The 20764-nt window shown below is 48.6% G+C and overlaps 1 protein-coding gene across 1 annotated transcript in view; it reads right to left on the bottom strand.

The window, feature by feature from the left end:
- Positions 1-6804: 6804 nt before the first annotated feature.
- Bace2 (beta-secretase 2) overlaps positions 6805-20764 on the bottom strand; it is a 56994-nt gene continuing 43034 nt past the window's right edge. The window contains exons 8-9 of the mRNA XM_042687327.1: positions 16662-16830; positions 6805-7268 (exon numbers count right to left, since the gene is read on the bottom strand). Of these exons, the coding sequence (XP_042543261.1) occupies positions 7015-7268; positions 16662-16830 (423 nt within the window). The 3' untranslated portion in view covers positions 6805-7014. The remainder of the gene's footprint in view (positions 7269-16661; positions 16831-20764) is intronic.

The raw sequence follows: 20764 nt of genomic DNA, 5'->3' as shown, positions 1-20764 counted from the left end.
CTGGGTGCTGACGGCTCACGCCTGTAATCTTAGCTCCTGGGGAGGCTGAGATCTGAGGATCCCAGTCTGAAGCCAACCTGGCCCAAAAAGTCTGTGAGACTCTATCTACAATTAACCAAACACAGTGCTGGAGGTGTAGAGGTGGCGCAAGCGGTAGAGTGCCAGCCTTGAATGAAAAGCTAAGCCAGAGCACAAGGCCCGGGAACAACAGTTCAATCCCAGTTCAGGCCCCAGTAACAAGATCCCAGCACTCATGTGGATGCACACACGCACACAGGCAGACACGCGCACACACACACACACACACACACACACACACACACACACACACACACACACGGCTTCATACAACCCTAGTCAGCCTCATTCTCCCTCTTCCTTGGCCCCTTCCTGTCTGTGCTCCACGCCTCTTCCCCCCCTCCCCAGCCCATCAGAGTCAACCATATGAAGGCAGGAGCATCATGGGTGAAATCTCAGGTCTGATAGAAAAGCTGCACCTGTACCACTCCCTTGACAATCAGAACCTGGGGACTCTAAGGCATCACTTGTGCCTCAGTTTCCCTCCCAGTGTGAGAGCCAAGCAGACACGTCCAGAGAACATTTGAAGATAGTGTTTTTAAAACCTAGAGCAGGGGGGCTGGGAAGGTGGCTCAGTGGTAGAGCGCTTGCCTTGCATGCCTGAGGCCCTGGGCTCGATTCCTCAGCACCACATAAGCAAAAAGAAAAAAAAGCCGGAAGTGGCGCTGTGGCTCAAGTGGTAGAGCGCTAGCCTTGAGCTGAAGAGCTGAGTGACAGCGCCCAGGCCCAGAGTTCAGGCCCCACGACTGGACCCAAAAAAACAAAACAAAACAAAAAACCTAGAGCAGGCCAGAGTTGGGGGTGCATATGTTGATAGTTTTTAAAACCTAGGGCAGGCCAGAGCTTGGGGGTGTGTGCGGTGCGGTGCATACTTGGAGATTTACTACATGTCTGGCCAGTATCCATTACAAACTGTAGCATCCAGTGCTTCATAGACTATGACCGGACTACAAGCTTTACAACTGCGCCACCTAGTGACAATCATGCAAGCTGCATGTGTGAGTCTACCTGCAAGGGAAAGCAAGTCACCTACCCTGCTTTTATTAGAAAGTAAGGACAAAGTGGTTCCCCAGTGAGTATGGGCCGCGTCACCCTCTTCTCTCGAGGTTTAAACAGTTTAGAGTTCTTCTCTTTCTCCTCCTCACCTGACTGATGTCACACATGTAGAGTCTCTGAAGGGGCCTGGCCTGAGTATCTGCTGTGTCTCAGCGCCCCCACTAGGGACTGAAGGCCTATGATGATCCCAGCACAGAGGAGACTCCCTGCACTGGGAGCGTGGCTCTGGAAGCAGGCCCTGAGTGTGGACCAGAGAAAGGCCTTGGAGGGGGGTGGAGCTGGCTCCACTCTCTAGCTGTGACCACTTCTCTGCCGTGGGCTTTCCTGGGCAGGAGCCTTCAGCTGGCCTCCACATTCCAAGCGGCCATTCCTTTCCTATTCCAGCCTGTTCTACATCTTTCCATTGAGCCCGAACACTCCTTGTGCGCAACCTTGATAATTCCCAGGAGCCCCTGTGGGAGAAAGGAAATAACAGCTCATGACATGTCACCGATGGGATCCCAGAAGCCAGGATCTGAGAGACAGGATGTTTAAGAAAGTTCCAAGCCCAAATGAGAAGAGAGTGTTATTTATTCAAATAAGCCAACCCGTTCTGTTTTCAGTGATGCATAATCTTAAAACTGGTGGAACACACAGGTATAAAAATAAGATTCTTTTTAGAAAATTCCAGTTTTGAAGGGTACAACAATTGTGAGGACATTTGCCCACAGCCATGAGGCCACTTGTAAAGTGAAATAAACACCTTTTGACTCCGACTCTTGCTCTTATCACAACTCAGGTTGAAATCAGTTCAGTGTCCTGGAAGTGGGGGAAAACTCCTAAAGGGAAATAGGATAGCATTTCAGAAATACAAGTGATAGTTCAGCATCCTGTATGAAGGTGTAAGACAGAGGCACACACAAGTACATTTTACAAAGCACCACGTTTGGCCTCTTTGTAGCAAGTCACTATGCAGCACAAAGTCTTCTACCAGACCCCAGAGCTTACACTTTCTAAGCAGGGGACATACGCGGGCTTTTCAATGGCTCAACAAGGACATTTTAGAAACATAAGTATGGTTACAGTGCAGATGAGAAGAAACTGTAGGAAATGCATCATTTGAAATCACACAATTTCAGCTTTCCATGAACACATGACATCCTGTGACTTCACACTCACGCCGCCCTCCCTACAGTAAATAACTCTTTCTTAATAAGAATATGTGATAACCCATATGTTGGTGACTCATACCTGCAATCCCAACTACTCAAGAGGCTGAGATCAAGAGGATTGTGGTTTGAGGCCAGCCTGGGCAAAAAGTTCACAAGATTCCATCTTAGCCAATAAGAAGATAGGCATGTTGGCTTGCATCCGTCACCCCAGCTATGGGGGGAGGGGGGAGGCGCGCTGAGATTCAGGAGGATGGATGGGGTAAAGTGAGACCTTATCTCAAAAAATGAACCAGAGTTAAAAAGAGCTCAAGAGGCTGAGCTCCTACCTAGCCAGTGCAAAGCCTTATACTGCGGTATTGTACCCTAGTACTGCAAAGTCCGTGTATGTATAAGTGTACACATATATGCATGTATGTATACACAGATATTGATAGGTGATACTATCTATACACCCACAAGGAGGAAAATGAACGTGTATGTGGGAACAGCCCTGTTTTATCATCCCAGCAATGAAGAACACAAAACTATTCAAAAATTCCTAGGACATTTTATGTGTTTCATGTGATTTTTATTATTTGTTTATTATGATTAATTAGCTTCTCCCCTCCCCCCTTGATCTCCAAGAGATCTTTAAATGTTCTCTCAACATTTCACCCGGGAGGGCTCAGCTCAGAAGTGTGAGGCTCAGGTGATCTTTCCTTCAGCAGGTGTAATGTAGCCAGCTGCCAGCTGTCCCCGAGGTCACAGGCAGCAGCGGTCACTGGGAGACAACTAGCCCTCCTTGTGATATTTTCATCTGTGTCTGTTTTGTGAACCAAAGTACTTCTCTCCTCCGCCTCATGGAAGCAGAGCCTGAGGAGGGGCATGTGCATCTCACAGGTCTGGCTGCAAAGGTGAGGTCCGTCTTATCTCTTTAGAGACAGCAGTGCACCCACAGCGAGGTGCACACAATAAACCCGTCCTACGGTTCTGGACTCTCATTTGCCACCTATCCTCCTCTGCCCACCGGACCACCGTGCTGTCCCCTGTCCCATCCTGAGCCTCAGATCCTAAGTAGAAATGTCTCATCACCCCTGTGGCCGCGGTGGGCAGAGAAGCAGCGGGTGGCTTGGGCAAGGGACAGCAGACCCCCGGAGCAGCAGGTCAGGTGGCCTCAGGGGGCTCCTGCCACGGGCTGGCTGCCTGTACTGTGAGCCTTCACGGTGCCGCTTCTTTGCCTTTACCTCCTGGGTCTATTCCAGGGCAAGTGTGCCATAACACACACAGGGCACAAGGCTGGAATCACTGGACACCTGGCATCACATCTGAGCAGAAAAAAAGTCCCACAAGCACTCACAGGCAGGGAAGAAGGCGGCCACTTGATTGGGGTATGATGTAAGATTTTACCTCCTCCCCTGCAGGCACCGGTCCCTCATGTGATCCCCCTTGGCATCTCCCCCCACGCAGCCCTCAGCCACCTGCCCATGTCCCCAGGAGACCTTGCTGCTGTGCAATTCCTGACGGAAGGGAACTGGGTGCCATCGCCCACTGGGTCCTCCACACCTGCTGGGGCCAGGCGCCCTGCCCCTCCCCAGGAGCAGCGCACAGAGGCCCGCAGCAGGCGTGGGGGAAGGGAGGCTGTGGTCCCTCTCAACTTCTGACAGACAACTTCTGACTCCTCCCTGGAGGAGGAGTCTGGTCTGAGCTGTTGGACTTTCAGAGTGAGGAGCCTGGCTCAGCAGGGCTACATAGGATGAATAAACCCCAGAGGTTCTGTCTGTAGAGCAACAGCTACCAGAAGCCACGCCCGGCTCTCCTGAACTCTTCATTGGAGAGGATGGAATCCGCCCAACACAGCTGCTCTACGGAATCGATGATCACCCAAAGCTCTGTGGAGGCCCTGACACTGGCTAGAAATGACTTCCACGGTTCTGATCAGAGATGAAGTGAAGTGTATTGCCAACCAAGACCTCTCTGCTGAGAAGCAGGATGTGGTCAGGGAGTGCTGGGCTGTGCTTCTGATCCTTCAGCGCCAGGTGCTTGGTTCTAGGTCAGAAGAATAAGCAGGTCCGGAAGGTCTGACACCAGTCACCCTAGACACTGGTGGTTCTTGTCCATTTTTAACCATCCATCCATCCATCTCATCTCGTGCTATTTTTTTTAAATGGTTTAAATTATTTGAAGGCAGAGATTTCATTTCAGACTTTTAAATAAGTTACCAGGAAGAAAAAGCATTATCTTCTTTAGAGTAAGACAGTTCATGTAAAAGCATCTGTGTCTCACCAGAGGGCTTGACAAGGTTGTGGACAACTTCCTGCTCCATTGCATCTTTTAGGCCAGGATCTTCCAGAACTTTCCACAGTGCAGAAATGAAACTCGCAAATGGCTGCTACTTCTGCTCCTGGTCAAAGCAAACCTTAGAGGTAGGCCAAAGAGACTATTTGATTTATAGAACCCGAAGAGGTGGGTCCCCTGGCCCCACTGCGGTTTTGACTGAAGAGTCCAGGGTTTTTGCTCCAACATACGGCAGGAAAATGTCCCTGTCTACGTCACTTGGACAATTAGGTTATGCTCTTGTAATTTAAGCATTTCTACTCAAAGATCATGTCCAGAGACACCTGCGGTGTCAAGTGGAGACCTGAATGGGAATTACAGCACGGGAGAGCTCCCTTCACCCCCTGCCCTCTGAAGCTCCGGGAGAGCCACGTCTGGGTCCTGTGGCACTGTGTGCTCACCTGGCGTGCAGACGCAGCCCTCTCACACTCCCCGCAGCACGCAGGAAGCCGCACGCCAGACCAGGCCACATCGCATCATCCGTCAGACTCCTGGAGCCGAGAACAGGCTCCATCTGGGGGAACATGTTTTGCTTTGATACGAAGTGATCCACAAAACCCAGAATCGATGGAAAAAAGGCAAGTGGGCAGGAAGCGAATTCCATGTCCAATGGATTTCTACCTCTGAAATACATTGAGAGTTATCAGCTCTCCACTCTAGAGGCGCCCTGACACCGCAGTGAGCATGTGCGGACAGGCCCCAGGGGACCTCACCACTCATCTTCCTTCTGCCACGCAACCTATTCTCCCACAAACATCTCCAGAAGGTTCCGCAAGTCTACAATGGCAAACCTGGGTGGCCTCTGCACCTGGTGGGCACAGGCGTGTATTTCTCAGTCTCTGGTGGCCGAGGGGCAGAACAGATGTGTGAAACCCCCTCACGGAGCCTATGCTGAATGCCGCCACGCTCCTGCGGGACCAGATGCTTAGCACTTAGTGTGGAATGTTAGTTTATGTCCGCCCGCCCCAAAGAGCAGTACACACTGAACACAGACGTTGGCAAATGAGAGGCACAGGAATGGGGAAACTGGCCTTGAAGGCTTCTCCAACTACAGCAGATCACAGAAAGCCAGTTACATCAAGTTCAAGGCCAGCTATATCAAGTTCAAGGCCGGCTGCATCAAATTCAAGGCTGGCTGCATCAGATTCAAGGCCAGCTACATCAAGTTCAAGGCTTCCACTTTTCTTTGGCAAAGGCTTCAAATAAATGATATTAGGTGGGGCCTTCATAGCCATCACCAAAGATCCAACACAAAAAAAGGAAGAATTGCACAGCCAACTCTCAGTGGGTTTTTCTGCATGGGTAGGAGAATCACCTGAGCCTTGGGCATCTGTGACGGGCCATCCACGGCTTCGACGAACAGGGAATAGTGGAAATCCCTCTGTTAAGTCTTGGGTCTTCCTTCCCTCTCAGTCCGAGCTTGAGCACTTGGTGACCTGAATGTTTCCCAAAGGGGTAATACCCAAAGATGTGGAAGAAGATGCGAACATGCTAGTGAAACAGGATCTGCTTTCCTTGTTAAAACACTACCGATCAACTTGAAGCAAGAGGAGTCATACAGGGGGGTCCTGGAGCAGGAGACCCCCTTCTCAGTCCCCATCCCATCTCACCTGTGGTGGGGCCACAGGTGGGATCAGACTGTGTGTAGCCCTCCCCCCCACCCCACTTACACCCCACCTATGCTCAGAGTTACAAAAGAGGTAGTAATGTGCTTGTAGCACAGGAGTGTGGGAAAAACCAGTATGTTTTCTTCCTGTGGATCAAAAGGCCTTCCACATGCTGGGAAGGCTGCAGAGGGCGTGGGCAGTTGATCTCCACCTGGGTTCTGCTGCATGTGGAGCCCAGCGACCTGCTGAGCTCTTCCTAGCTCAGAAGAGGGCAGAACGGCTCTCTTACCAGGCCCTAGGTTGCAACTCCGGCACATTACAAGCGTTTTTTGTACTACTCTGGTCAAGGCACAAACTACCTTCAAATGTAATCACTACAAGATGCTTCCTAGAAGGTAAAATGGTGTGTGTGTGTGTGTGTGTGTGTGTGTGTGTGTGTGTGTGTGTGTGTGTGTTACAAATAACAGGCACTCATCTTGATAGAGAGAAGGTAACTAGCTATGACTTGCTGTCTCTTCTTGGGGGGGGGAGGAGTAGCGTACCTGGACAGCTTGCAGAGCAGCCCCGTGAAGCCGGGAGCTGAATTCACTCTGTTTTGGTTTAGATTCAGGTGGTTCCTTTTTTATTATCATCTCTCTCGGAAGGAAGAAAGAAGGACCGGAAGCTTTTAAATCAAGAATAATCAAGATACAGTGAATCTGGAAGGCATTGGAAGCAGAACCCCGACTCAGGGACAGAGGAAGCAGCCTGACAGGCATCCAGGCGTGTCCCCGGCCGGTGTCCACAGCTGAGTTCAAGGTGGCGCGCTGTCACTTCCAGCGGTGCCTGACGAGCGAGGACTCGTCGTTGACGGCCTCGGGGTCGCGGGGTGCGCGGCGGCAGGGACAGGGGAGCAGCAGCAGCAGGATGAGGACGAGGAGGATAAACCCACACGCGCTCATCAGGGAGTACGAGACAATCCACAGGACGGGCTCATTCAAAGACGGGGCCGGGACGCAGTTGCTGGCGATGTCATCCGTGGAGAAGGGTCCGGAAATTTCTGACACTGGAACCCCTGCGATCTCTGAGGAGAGACAGGGAAAAACATCCATGGCTGTGTGATGAAGAGCGGGCACAGACAGCCCTGGGCGGCTCGCACAGCCACACCATGCTCTGAGGTGCTGATTACGGGTACGCAGGAGCCCCAGGTCCTCGCGGCTGGAGGCCAGGACCTCAGAGGGGAACTCAGGGTCCAGGCCCCTGCAAACAGGAAGGATGGCCTGTCCACACAGAAGTGACCACAGAAGGGGCGTGTGGGCACACCTGGAAGACACAAGGCCACAGGGAGGCCCCACCGTGCCCAGCTGACTGAGGCCAGAAATAACAAGCAGCATTCACATGGCAGAGTGCAGCCTTCTCCTGTCCATCTCTTTCTGTTTTTGTCAGTCATGGGCCTTGAACTCTGGGCTTGGATGCTGTCCCTGAGCTCCTCAGCTCAAGGCAAGCGCTCTACCACTTAAGCCATAGCGCCACTTCCAGTTTTCTGGTGGTTTCTTGGAGAGAAGAGTCTCACGGCCTTTCCTGCCCAGGCTGGCTTTGAACCATGATCCTCAGATCTCAGCCTCCTGAGTAGCTAGGATTACAGGCAAGAGTCACCAGTGCCTGGCCATCACTCTTTTTTTTTTAAGGCAAAGATGAGATTCTGTAGGGTCTACCATTTTGTAAACTGAATCCTGACCTTCCACATGATCAAAATCTTAACATTTAATTTTAAGCCAGGCTGTTTTTGATGATGACACACAAAGCCGTATTAGGCATGTACCATATCCTTTTAAAACCAATGTGATGGTTAATCTTGACATTAACTAGATTGTTAGTGGAAGCAGTGATAATCTGTATTTGTATTGCAATGATAATATCTACCATTCTCTCATATTCATATGTTTGTGAGAACCTCTTAGATGGCAAAAACATCCTCAGGTTGTGAATATCTTTTCATAGTTGGCCAATTGTGTGTGTGTGTGTGTGTGTGTGTGTGTGAATTTACTTTTCAGGAAAGTGGATGGTCATTGTGTTAAGTCAGGAAGACAATATTACATGTTTTATACTTTACAGTTCATGAGAAGGAGAAAAATGAAAGAATTTCTCGAGAGATGAGGCTCACAGCAGCATCAGCAGGCACATCATCCAGGGTGTGGCATGACGTCACATTAGACATGTCAGAAGACCTAAATCTTCTTCTGTAATAAGATGTAATATGCAGGGTAAAATCACACTGGTGGCATTAATAGCAGAGTATAGACTGTAGGACAAAAAAAATCTACCCAAAGACACCATAATAGCCACTATGCAGAACAAAATGCACAGGGCGAATAGGGAAAACTAAAACTAACATGAGCCCACCAGGACACTCTGCAGCGGCCAAAGCGTGCTGTCGGAGGACACGGGTGGGAGACAGAAAAAAATATGGGAAGAAATAACAACTGAAAGCTTCCAAATTTGATAGAACTATGAAGCCACATATCCAAGAACTTCAAGGAGCCCCAACCAGCAGAAATATGATATAGAAAGAGAACCCCAGTGAACTACTGAGGTCCAGTGATAAACTGAGAGCCTGAAAAGCAAAGAGAAAAAGAAACAAATATACGACAAGGCAAGGAACAAGAAGGAGCATTAATTATAGATAAAACAACACAGGCTGGAAGATGCTTGGGTGACATCTTTAACATACCAGGTGCAAAGCAAAGCAAAGCACTCTGGGAAACCTCTGGTTCTGTGCCCTGCAATAATGTCTCCCAGCAATGAAGAGGAAATAAAGATGATTTCAGCCACACACACACACACACACACACACAATTTATCTCAAGCAGATTTTCACAAAGGAAGTCTTTTGAGCATAAGAAAAAGGACAGCAGGTGTGGGAAAACCTGGCTCCACACAGAGGTATAAGGAAGAGTAGAAAGAGAAATTGTGCAGTCAGATCTGAACCTTTCATTTCAGACTTAAAACAGTTAAAAAAAACAACCCCAACACCACAAGTGGAAAGTTCTTCTCTGACCTCACGGCACAGGTGAGGCAAGAGACAACAGAAATATCATACATAAACACATAGAGCATCGAGACTGCGCTTGGCAAACTTTCCTGAAATGGGCCACATCGTAGCATGTGAAGGTTTGGGAATTACGCATTCCCCCCCCCCCCCACCCGCCAACTCTTTAAAAATATAAAAATCACTCTCAGCTTGCTGGCCACAACAAACCCTATGCCAGATCTGGCTGGCAAGCCGGTCTGTCTGCCAATCTCTGGTCTACACATTCCACTTAGAAAGCAAGAGATTTGTCAAATTAGATAAAAAGCTACTACATCGCCTAAAAGAAGTGTACTTGCAATATAATGTCTCAGATATGTTAAAAGTAAAAGGATGAGCTGGGTTCTGTTAGCTCCTGCCTGTGATCCCAGCTACACAAGAGTAGTCTGAGGTCTAAGGATCTGGGTCTGAAGCCGGCTGGAGCAGACAAGTCTAAGAGACTCTTAGCAACAACTGACAAGCAAAAAGCTGCAAGTGGAGGTGTAGTTCAAGTGGTAGAGTGCCTGCCTTGAGTGAAAAGCCAAGTGGGGGCATAAGACCCCAAGTTCAAGCACCTAGGACCAGTATATATGCTCATGCACGTGAACACACACACACACACACACACACACACACACACACACACACACACACACACACACACACACACACACACACACACACACACACACACACACACACACACACACACACACACACACACACACACACACACACACACACACACACACACACACACACACACACACACCCTGAAAACAGGCCAGTGTTGACTGGGGATTGGGAGGAGATGGGAGTGGGGAGAGGGAATCTCACAAGGAGGGCTGGGTGTGGCAGGGCACACGCTTCCTCTCTGCATGTATAGAACCAACACACTGCATTCTACTTAATCATCTAATTAATATATGTCAATACTAATTTTAAAAGGCATCTCAACAAAGAACCCCACAAGGCTGTCATCACATTTAAGTTTAAAAAAAGCAAAGGAAGCCGGTGGCTCACACTTATAATCTTAGCTACTCAAGAGACTGAGATCTGAGGATCAAGTTTCCAAGACAGCCTGTGAAGAGAAGTCCTCGAGACACTTAGCTCCAATTACCCACCAATTAGCCATAAAAAAAAAAAAGCCAGATGGAGTTGTGACTCAAATGGTAGAGTGCTAGCCCTGAGCAAAAAGCTCAGGGACACAGAAGGTTATAGGCAAGTAGATTGTGGTCTGAGACAGATACAGGCCAAAATAGGGCCAGGTTCAATTTGGAAAATAAAGCAAAACAGCGTTGGGGGCGTGGCTCAGCAGCAGAGTACCTGCCTAGAGAGCATGAGGCCCTGAGTTGAAACCCCAGTGCCACAAAAGCACCACAAGCAAGCAAGCAAAAGATTGTAACATTCAGGTCATTTCCTCCCCCAGACCTATTGTTTAGGACTGAACTGTTCTCTGCTGAGACTCTGTGTACACGGAAAAATAATCTTGGGAGTTATGAAAGCTTCCATCCGGGGTCTTTTCTAAGTCTAGGGGCCTCTTCTATTCTTAGAGGTCACCTGGCTTTGCTATCTTTGATTATACTCTCTGTGGATAAACCGAGGCAGATCTCTGGGCCTCTGCCCGACTGCTAACTTTCCTATTTTTAAACATGAGCAGCAACCAGATGATCCACTTTTCAACCCGCAGCAAGAGAAACTCACAGAGGAAAAGCTGCCCCAATCCGGGATGTGTTTCAAGTGGTACAAGCTGAAATCTACACAGCTCTGGGGTGCTAAATGTCTCCATCTATAAAAAGAGATGGATGGTATTTCAGAAGAGAACTGATAATTCAACACCATGACGGGACCAGCTCCACACACTTGGCTGGGGCCATGCCAGGGAACGAAGAATGCTTCAGAGCCCAAGCCCTGCTTGGAACCAGCAGTGGAGCAGGGCAGAGCCGGGGTGGGTCGGGGCAGAGCCGGGGCGGGCCAGGCCGGGCCTCTAGGCACAGCCTCCACCGCTTCTCATACCAGGTTCTGCTGCAGCTGCTTTAGGGGCTCCCCATAAGAAAGGGATTGGGGTGGGGGAACGGGGGTGTTGTAAGAGCAACATCTTGGGAACTTTTCCAATACCCAGTATGGCCTAGCTGAAAGGGGCCGCGGTCGGAGTGGTAGCGAGAAGGTCAACCGTGCACCTTAAGAGAACCTAATCGAGGGGCTCCGCTCCCTGGTCCCCCAAGAGGACACTCACCTTGCAAACAGTTATTCAACAAACACAAATGATTATAAAGCCAAATGTCAAAGCAACAATGAGAAAGAGACGCTCCCTTCAAATCTTGGCCTTGGCCATTCTGTGGGTGCTGCCTGCACTTGCACTCGGTCATTCTGATGGGTGCTGTATGAACTTCCTCCTCTCCTACTCAATCATGAGCACACAGTGTAACCTTCACAATCCAGTTATTCTAAGGTCCTGGAGTTGAACCCAGGGCCTTAGGAATGCGAACCACCTGCTGTACTATGGAGCTATGCCTTCAGTGTTTTCTGAAAGAGATAAGGTCTCTCAATGTTACATAAGCTGGGCTTTAGTGATCTTCCTGCTTCTGCCTCTAGGCAGCTGGGACTGCAGGCATGTACCACCATACTCTAGTAACCTTCAGTTGTTAACGACACAGCTCAGCCCAGAGGTGAGGGCTTCTAGAGCAGAAGTGGACACAAGGGCCAGAGCTTGAACTACCGGGCAGGACGGGATATTTGATCCTGAGGACCATGGCGTCAGGATGTCTGAGAAAAGTCTGGCTTCTCAGTGGAAGGAGCCAGGAAAACTACCAACAAGGAAACCCAGCTCTGCTGGAGGCCTGGGGAGGGCTGGGGAGGAGGCCGGAAGGACTGCAGTGGGAAGGGGAACCTCAAACCTCTGACGGCAGCATCTGACTCAACATATCTGCAGCTTGGGGCAGAAATCCTGAAGTTCCTGGGGTCTGAAAAGATTCAGCAGAAATCGGTGTATACTCGCTTTATGAAAATGCTCTCCTAACTACGGTATGCTGAACTCACCTTGGGTGTAGTTAGAAAACCCCAGCACCACTGACTGAAGATGAGCCTACCACCAAGCAAGAAACATCAGCCTATACAGAAAGGTCATGCCGGGTGCTGGTGGCTCACGCCTGTAATCCTAGCTACTCAGGAGACTGAGATCTGAGGATCATGGTTCAAAGCCAGCCTGGATGGAAGTGTGTGTGTGACTGTTGTCTCCAATGAACCCACAAAAAGCCAAAAGTGGGTGGAGGTATGGCTCAAGTAGTAGCCATGAGCAGCCTTGAGCAAAAAAAAAAAAAAAAAAATTCAGCAAGATTGTGAGTCTTTGACTTCAAGCCCCAGTTCTGGAACAGAGAAAAAAGTATCTAAGGATAAGTCTTCATCAATGAGAGAAAAACAGAATCATCTGCACAAGTTTCTATAATGACGTCCCAAGTTCAAATCCCAGTATCCTCTCAAAAACATTAAAAGAACTTATTAGCAACATAGTTGGATAGAAGATTAATATATAAAAAACCCTCTACATATTTGTGAAACAACCATCTATAAATAATCTCTTTCATAGTAACAGCAAGAACTAAGAAGTAGCTAGGGCTACCTGTGGATGAAGTCTTTTTGAAGAAAACCACAGAACATTTCAGCATAGCCTATGAGAAGATGCCCATTTTCTTCTCAAGTCCATGTACAACTCACATCCATGTGGAACAATCTAGAATGATGTAATGTTGAGCGATGAAATCAAGCTGAGAAAGGACTCACACTGTGCTGCAGTCCTCACATTTAAATACAGAAAAGGGAAAAATAGCTGACAAACCAATCACCCCACAAGGTTCTGCTCTATGTATATGGCGGACAGCTTTTAGGGGGACCACCAGGACCCTCGCTTCATGGTGTTTAACTCATGTCTGCTTCTTCCATTTTATACCTGCAGTAGCTATGGTGGCTCATCATGGCTAGGTTAGGTTATAAAGGCTGTGGCTCTCTTGTCTTTCTCTGTCCAGTTCAGGCATACTCTTGGGTGACCAGGTGTCCAGTCCTTAGGATGTCTGGGAAGTGGTCATATTCTCATGACTGTTTATCTGATGCCAGTCGGCGACAGGTCACAAGGAACTTAAGCCAGAGCCACTAGCTCCACATGAGGAACCTAAGCAACTCCATTTCACTTAAGACCCCCATCTCAGTTCTGCAACTTAACCCTTGACCCACTTCAGCCCCAATGCTAGGAATTAGGACAGCAAGCCTTGCACAAACAATTCTCGGAACCACAGATGGTGTTTTCTCAAGACAGTATGTCAAGGTATCTGAAATTCCAGAACTGCCCCTCCTGGGGTCTGGTGACCATGATCTAAACCAGACACCCTGCAATTTAGCACCTATCCTCTTGAGACTTCCCTGTGGTGCAAGCCAACCAGTTTAAACTACGTCAGCCCCCGTGATCTAACCAACAACTTGTTTCTGGTCCTTTCCTGCTTTGTAGTGCGCCAGTCATACTATAGAGTTGTTTTATGATTTTCCCGCGGTTTGTAGTCATTTATTACAAAAAGTTATGATGTATGCAAAGCCCCTGCCTTCCCTAAAAAATGTATAAAAAGTGTAACCCTGGGCTCGGGGCCTCTCAGCGTCATGGGCTGCTGCCATGTACGAGGGGGACCAAGCTCGAGCTTGCAATAAAGACTCCTTTGCTTTTACATAGGTGACAGTCTGGTGGTCTTTTGGGTAAGGATTTCCGAATTCGGCTTTACACACATGCCTCCATTCCTGACCTCCCGAAACCTCACCAGGGGCCTAAATCCATGGCCGCCAGAATCAATGGCCGCATAATTTGTGAGTTGTTTGGGGGACAGATACTATACAGCCATAGATCATGAAGATGAAGTACCTTGGCTGAGGAAATCATCAAGTGCAGGGAACATATTTTCCCCTTGTGATGCAGGTGATCTCAAGGAAGAGGATGGGGCGTTAGTTATACTTGTTTTTATTCCTGAGACAAACTTTTCAAGAAAATAGGCCGAAATGACATCATTTCCTTTTCTCCCTCCCTCCCTCCCCCTCTCTCCCTCCCTTCCTCTCTCCCTCCCTCCCTTCTTTTCTTTCTTCCAATTTTATCCCAGGGCTTGAACTCAGCGCTTGGGTGCTGTCCCTGAGCTTTTTTTGCTCAAGGCTAGTGCTCTATCATTTACACCACAGCTCTACTTCCAGGTAACTGGAGACAAGAATCTCACAGGCTTTCTTGCCAATCATCATCCTCAGATCTCTGCCTCCTGAGTAGCTAGGATGACACGCATGAACCACTGGCATCCAGCTTCAGCATTTTTATATATGGATGTTATATAAGTATGCACAGTTGTGTACTTAGACACCTTGGATTGAAATATTATGTATGTAAAAGACAGATCGAATCTTTCCCTATGTGGTAAAGTATAAGAGTTAGTTACCTTGTGCTAGATATCACAAACAGTCTAGACACTACTTAAGAACAAGAAGGATGAGCATGGGTTATAAACACAGAAGAGGCTTGGATGCACATCTGTGGATTTGGGAACCTACAAGGTTCCTCAGTCACTAAGGGATGATGGCATAATTTTCATTTGAAGAGTTTATTTATTACTTATAGCATTTTATAATTTTAAAAAAATGAAGACAGAAAAAAGGACCAAACCAGGGTCTGTTCTCACAGCTGGTAAAAATCAAGTGTTTTGGGGCTGGGAAGGTGGTTCAGTGGTAGAGCGCTTGCCTTGCATGCATGAGGCCCTGGGTTCGATTCCTCAGCACCCCATAAGCAAAAAGAAAAAAGCCGGAGGTGGTGCTGTGGCTCAAGTGGTAGAGCGCTAGCCTTGAGCTGAAGAGCTGAGGGACAGCACCCAGGCCCAGGGTTCAGGCCCCACGACCGGACCCCCCCCCAAAAAAAGAGCTAAAAATCAAGTGTTTTAAGCACCCAAACTTGCAATATATTTAACAAAATGGATAGCCAAAAAAGAAAGAATTCAAGATGTGACTGAAGAAAGCAGTGTTTCCTTGCCTGGATGCCCAATACCCAGCTGCTTAGGGATGTATGTTCATTACATTCTCCACAGTGAAAGACCATGGACCAGGTGACCGGCTGTTGCCATAGTAACCCTTGCCTTAATGGCATTTAACAAGAGAACAGAGATTATGGGCAAAATTGCTTTAGTTCTTAGAGTAAAATATTCACACTTGGGAAATACAGTGACATTTTAGGCCATTCAGTGTTATTTTCCACCAGAGAAAGGCTTGTCAATAACAGCCTAACAGACTAGAAGAGTTAACCTACCCTGAAAAAGTAAACATTCACTTACGTGAAGATTAAAAATGGGCCGGTTACTGGTGGCTCATGCCTGTAATCCTAACTACTCAGGAGGCTGAGATCTGAAGATCTCGGTTCAAAGCCAGCTCGGGCAGGAAGGTCCATGAGACTCTTATCTCCAATTAAGCACCAGAAAACTGGAGATGGCTCTGGCTCAAGTGGTAGAGTGCTGGCCTTGTGCTGAAGAGCTCAAGGTCAGTGCCCAGGCCCAGAGTTCAAGCTCCACAACCAACATAAAAAAAAAAAAAAATTAAAAATGAGCCAAGTCTTAAAGATTTCCCAATGTGCTTACCACAAGAAGTCAAGGGAATCTGCATCGAAGTTTACAAGCTGTTTCACGCATGTGTGTTTGTGGGCATGGGTGGTGACGCTTAAACAGATTGAGTTGGCCTAAGAGTCCAGCTATGGTTTTTCCTCTTAATACCGTCCTGTCTTCCCTGTGTATGAGGCTCTGGATTGCATCTCTTAACATCCAAAGAATGAAACAAAATACAAAGCTGGGGTGCTGGTGGCTCACACCTGTAATCCTAGCTACTCAGGAGGCTGAGTTCTAAGGATCTCAGTTCAAAACTCTCCCAGATATGAAAGTCCATGAGACTCTTATTTTCAATTAGCCACCAAAGAGTCAATAGTGGAGGTGTGGCTCAAGTGGTAGAGCACCTACCTGCAGTAGAAAAGTCAAGCAAGAACATGAGGCCCTGAGTCAAGACCCAGCATGGACAACACGCAAAGAGAAGCACGAAACCCAACAGCACTTCAGCAGCAGTTGCCACACAGACCTTTCTATTATCGGTGTGGGAGCCACGTCCAGCTTAACAGAAGACATTTGTAGAGACTAACGTTCCTAACCATTTGCCGTGGGTGAGCGCGGGGCTAACTATGAGTCAGCTCACTACACTACCTCCCAACAAGCCTGCCACTTGTTTTATTGATAAGAGCCAATCACTTCCTTAGGCATAAGTGGAGAGATCTGGCAGCCAAGGAGCCTCTGCCATTGCTCCAGGCGGGAACACTTCCAGGCTGCCTCTGGCGCCGGCCTCCCCGCCCCCCCCTTCCACTCTTACCTGAACATGGGCTTAGAGCGAAGCCCAGTCTCTTCCGAGCTCTGTCAAAGACCACATAGAAGCCCTCCATCACCGTCGCCCCGATCACCAGCGCGTTGGTGGAAGGTGAGATGCCGAATCGGTAGCACTCATAATTCAGGCCAGCCCCCATCATGGGCTGAATGTAGAGCTGTTTAAGAGGAAAAGCACAAATCAGGCAAGGTTGCAAAACACTGGAGATCACTGGCCTTGTCGGAGCTTCCCAAGGGCAGGTGGAAAAGGAGAAAGAGGGCAATACCATCCCTGCCACGGAGGAGATTAGGTCCAAAGTGTGACAGAGGTGATGAAAACATGGGAGCATCAGCTATACTTTACAGAGGATATATGGATGGACAGACAGGGTCTATCCTCCTGTCTGTGCATGGTCAAATGGGCGCCACAGATGAGCAGCACTTCCTGTAGGTGAGCAGGAAGCAAGCAGCTCCTTCCCAGAGAATAGTCCTGGAGGAATAACCTGCCATTTGGGGCTGTGTGCAGCAATGCCTGCAGGCAAGGCGCCATTCACCTCTGCCTTGGGTTCCTGGAATCCTGGCCGGAGCAGGACCTCAATGAGCTGTGTTTTAAATCAATCACTGCTAAGCTTGGAAGAGGGTGCATGGAAAACATACAACTTTTTCTTTTTTTTGGTTGGTCGTGGGGTTTGAAGTCTGGGACCTGGGTGCTGTCCCTAAGCTCTTCAGTGCTCTATCACTTAAGCCACAGCACTACTTCTGGTTTAGTTGAAGAGTCTCATGGATGTTCCTGCCCAGGCTGGCTTTGAACCTCGATCCTCAGATCTCAGCCTCCCGAGTAGCTAGGATTACAGGCACCAGCACCCAGCTAGACTTCTTTTGAAGACCCACTTAGGAAAGGTGGGGCTGGGCTTAGCTGCTACAGAGGCACCTACACTGAAGGTGTTTTTAGGTAGGACCCAGGTACGCTCAAGTCCTCTCCCCTCCTCCAACTCTTTTTGAAGGAACTAATCCCAAGAGAAATCCAATAATCGCTTATCAAATAGGATGCAGTAGACACTAAAGCAAGCAAGCTATTAGTCAGTGAAGAGCAGACAAACAGAACCTGTATCTTTCAGCTTGTGTCCAAGGATCTCCAGCAAGAATTCTGGACTAAACTTGAGTATGTGTGGGTATGTGTGTGTGTATGTGTGTGTGTGTGTGTGTGTGTGTGTGTGTGTGTGTGTGTGTGTGTGTGTGTGTGTGCGTGTGCATGTGTGTATATGTGTGTGTGCAGGTACAGGGGCCTGAACTCAGGGCCTGCACACTGTCCCTTAGCTTATTTGCTGAATGCTAGTGTTCTATCACTTAAGCCATAGCTTCATATCTGGCTTTTTGTTTTTGTTAAGTAATTAGAGATGTGAGTCTCATGGACTTTCCTGCTTGGGATGACTTCAAACCAGGATCGGATCCTTAGGTCTCAGCCACCTGGGTAGCTAGGATTATAGGCATGTGCCACTGGTGCCCAGCCTAGACCATACATTTGAAAACACATTAGAATTTTCCCTCTTGCTGGGTCTCAGAATAGTGGTATTTTGACAGGTAGTAAGCATTTTTAAGGTTATGTGAAAAGTAAAATCACAATTCTCTGTGGGCTGAAGCTCTGGCTGCTCAAAAAAAACCAAAAAGACAAAAGACAACAAACACAAAACACAAAGCAGAGCTGGGTGCCGGTGGCCCATGCCTGTAATCCTAGCTACTCAGGAAGCTGAGATCGCGGTTCAAAGCCAGCCCAGGAAGGAAAGTCCACCAGACTCTCATCTCCAATAAACTACTCAGTGGTACAGTGCTAACCTTGAGCACAAAGAGGCTCAGGAACAGCACCCAGGTCCTGAAATAAAAGAAAAGGAAAAGAAAAGTCAAGCCAAAAAGGTTCAATACTTGTGATTCTGGAAAATGTAATATGTTGAAAATAAACAAACTTAAGATACTTGGCCTTTGACCTTTCATCTGCACTAGTGATCATTTGCCTGTTGGTTATGGCTGGTGATTTTGGTGATAATATTCATCCTTGATATTAAGAAGGGGGATGGAGTGCGGGCAGGCAGAGCCTCACTGCCAGGAAATGACTCCACAGCGCCACCACTGACAGGATCAGGAAGTGCTGGTCCTGGGACCTCAGGCTTTCTTTGCCTTTCTCCTCAGCAGGGCTATGCAAGGCAAATGGAATGGTGATGTGCATAAGGAACTTGGAAAAGTGGCCCAGAAAACAGATCTATAAAACAAATATGCAAGCCGGGTGCAAGTGGCTCAGGCCTGTAAGCCTAGCTGCTCAAGAGGCTGAGATCCGAGGATGAGGATCAGAGTTTGAAGCCAGCCCAGGCAGGAAAGTCCATGAGACTCTTATCTCCAACCAACTACTAAAAAGCTGACTGGAGCTGTCGCTCAACTGGTAAAGCACTAGCCTTGAGCACAAAAGCGCAGGGGCAGTGCCCAGGCCCTGAGTTCAAGTCCCAAGACCAGCACACGCACTCATGCACATCCACACAACACACACTAAATCAAACATGTAAATGTGTCAAAGTCATAGTAAGGGTTATAAGGAATTCTTCCACAGAGATAGGCCAATGAAGTGAAATGCCCACAGACCTCCCCGTGGTACCCTGGGGTCATCCAGGCCTAACAGCAGCTGAAAATCCTCTGTGCAACTTTAGCTCTGATGGCCCTTATCGGCCCTGGGCAGAGAGATGGTCTTTTCCCCTCTGAATTTCCACTTTTTCCTCCTGTGTCTTATGAATCTCTGTCTCTGTCAGCCAATCCCCACAGCACTAGTGTACCAGTAAGTGCTTACACCCCTGTGCCCTCGGACGGGTCACTTAAGCCTGGTTACAAACCACGGTGATAGAACAATGTCCCCATGCTGCTGTCAACTGAACAAAGTGTCATTAAAATCGTATTATTTGAAAGAATTTGACAATTTATCATCCTAATATTACTTTCTGTAGTGATCGAGGGTTAGTACCTTCTTCTGAAAATGTCTTTGGCAAGAATGATTCTTTCTCCCTCATAGCAAGAGAGATGAGCGCAGAAGGGTGACTGGATTTGTTCAAAGTGGTCTTGGGAGCCCAGGGCAGGTGCATTGGTCACAGCATGTCCTCTGAGAAGCTGTGCTTTCCTTCAAGTTCTTAATCCTTGCCTGCTAAGGCCTCTCTGTTTCTCAAATGTGTAAAGGGGGAGGCATTAACATGACTCTTCTCGTCTACAATTGTTCCCCCTGGAAGCAGAGGCATGGCTCAAGTGGAAGAGTGTCAGCCTTGAGAGAAAAAGCCAAGAAAGAGCACAAGGCCCTGAGTTCCAGCCTCACTACCAACACACACACACACACACACACACACACACACACACACACACACACACACACACACACACACACACACGAACACTAGACTTTCATATACAGTGAGACCAAAGGAGGAGGCTCTCAGGAGAGGAACACAAAGGTGCAATACCTATGTGCATCTGATCATATAAAATAATATGAAAAAGGAAAGAGGAAAGGGACGAGAGCCCTGTGGTGGCTGTAGAGGGAGCAGTGTGTGAGGCCCGGGTGAGGATGGAGGGCCTGGGACTGATGGCTGAGGGAAACAGACCCTGGTCTATTCGGGTGGAGTCTTAGGATACAGGAGGCACTGTCGATACTGGTGTTACCAGAATATGATACTTTTACCCCTAACTATCCATCCTCACCCATCCTCAGGGCCTGTGCCTTCTTAGTGTGGCCCCTGGAGCTTCCCCATTGCCAGGAGAGAGACGGTGTCTGAACCCCAGAGCTGGGCTGGCCGTGGGCTCTTTTGGAGGGCCTACAGTGTTGGCAAGGCCACCAGCTCTGGGCAGGGCAGGACTCGGGTGTCCCTCTTTTAGAACCCTGTTGTCACATGACCAGCCTGACCTCTGGAAATGGGAAGGAGGCCCAGCCCACCGTCAGCTGGTCGGAGAACCATGTGAGCTGGTCTGGCGAAGCCAGTCCTGACAGGGCCCTCGTGGAGGGGTCTGTGGCCTTGGCTGTCTGAGCAGGCGTGGCACCCGCAGGCCACCCGCGATGGGCACTGGTCTCACCTGTGCGGCTTCGTGCAC

This window comes from Dipodomys spectabilis, unplaced genomic scaffold, assembly GCF_019054845.1.
Source record: "Dipodomys spectabilis isolate Male_0828 unplaced genomic scaffold, ASM1905484v1 ptg000107l, whole genome shotgun sequence".
Lineage (NCBI taxonomy): Eukaryota > Metazoa > Chordata > Mammalia > Rodentia > Heteromyidae > Dipodomys > Dipodomys spectabilis.
This window is presented reverse-complemented; position numbering and strand designations above follow the sequence as displayed.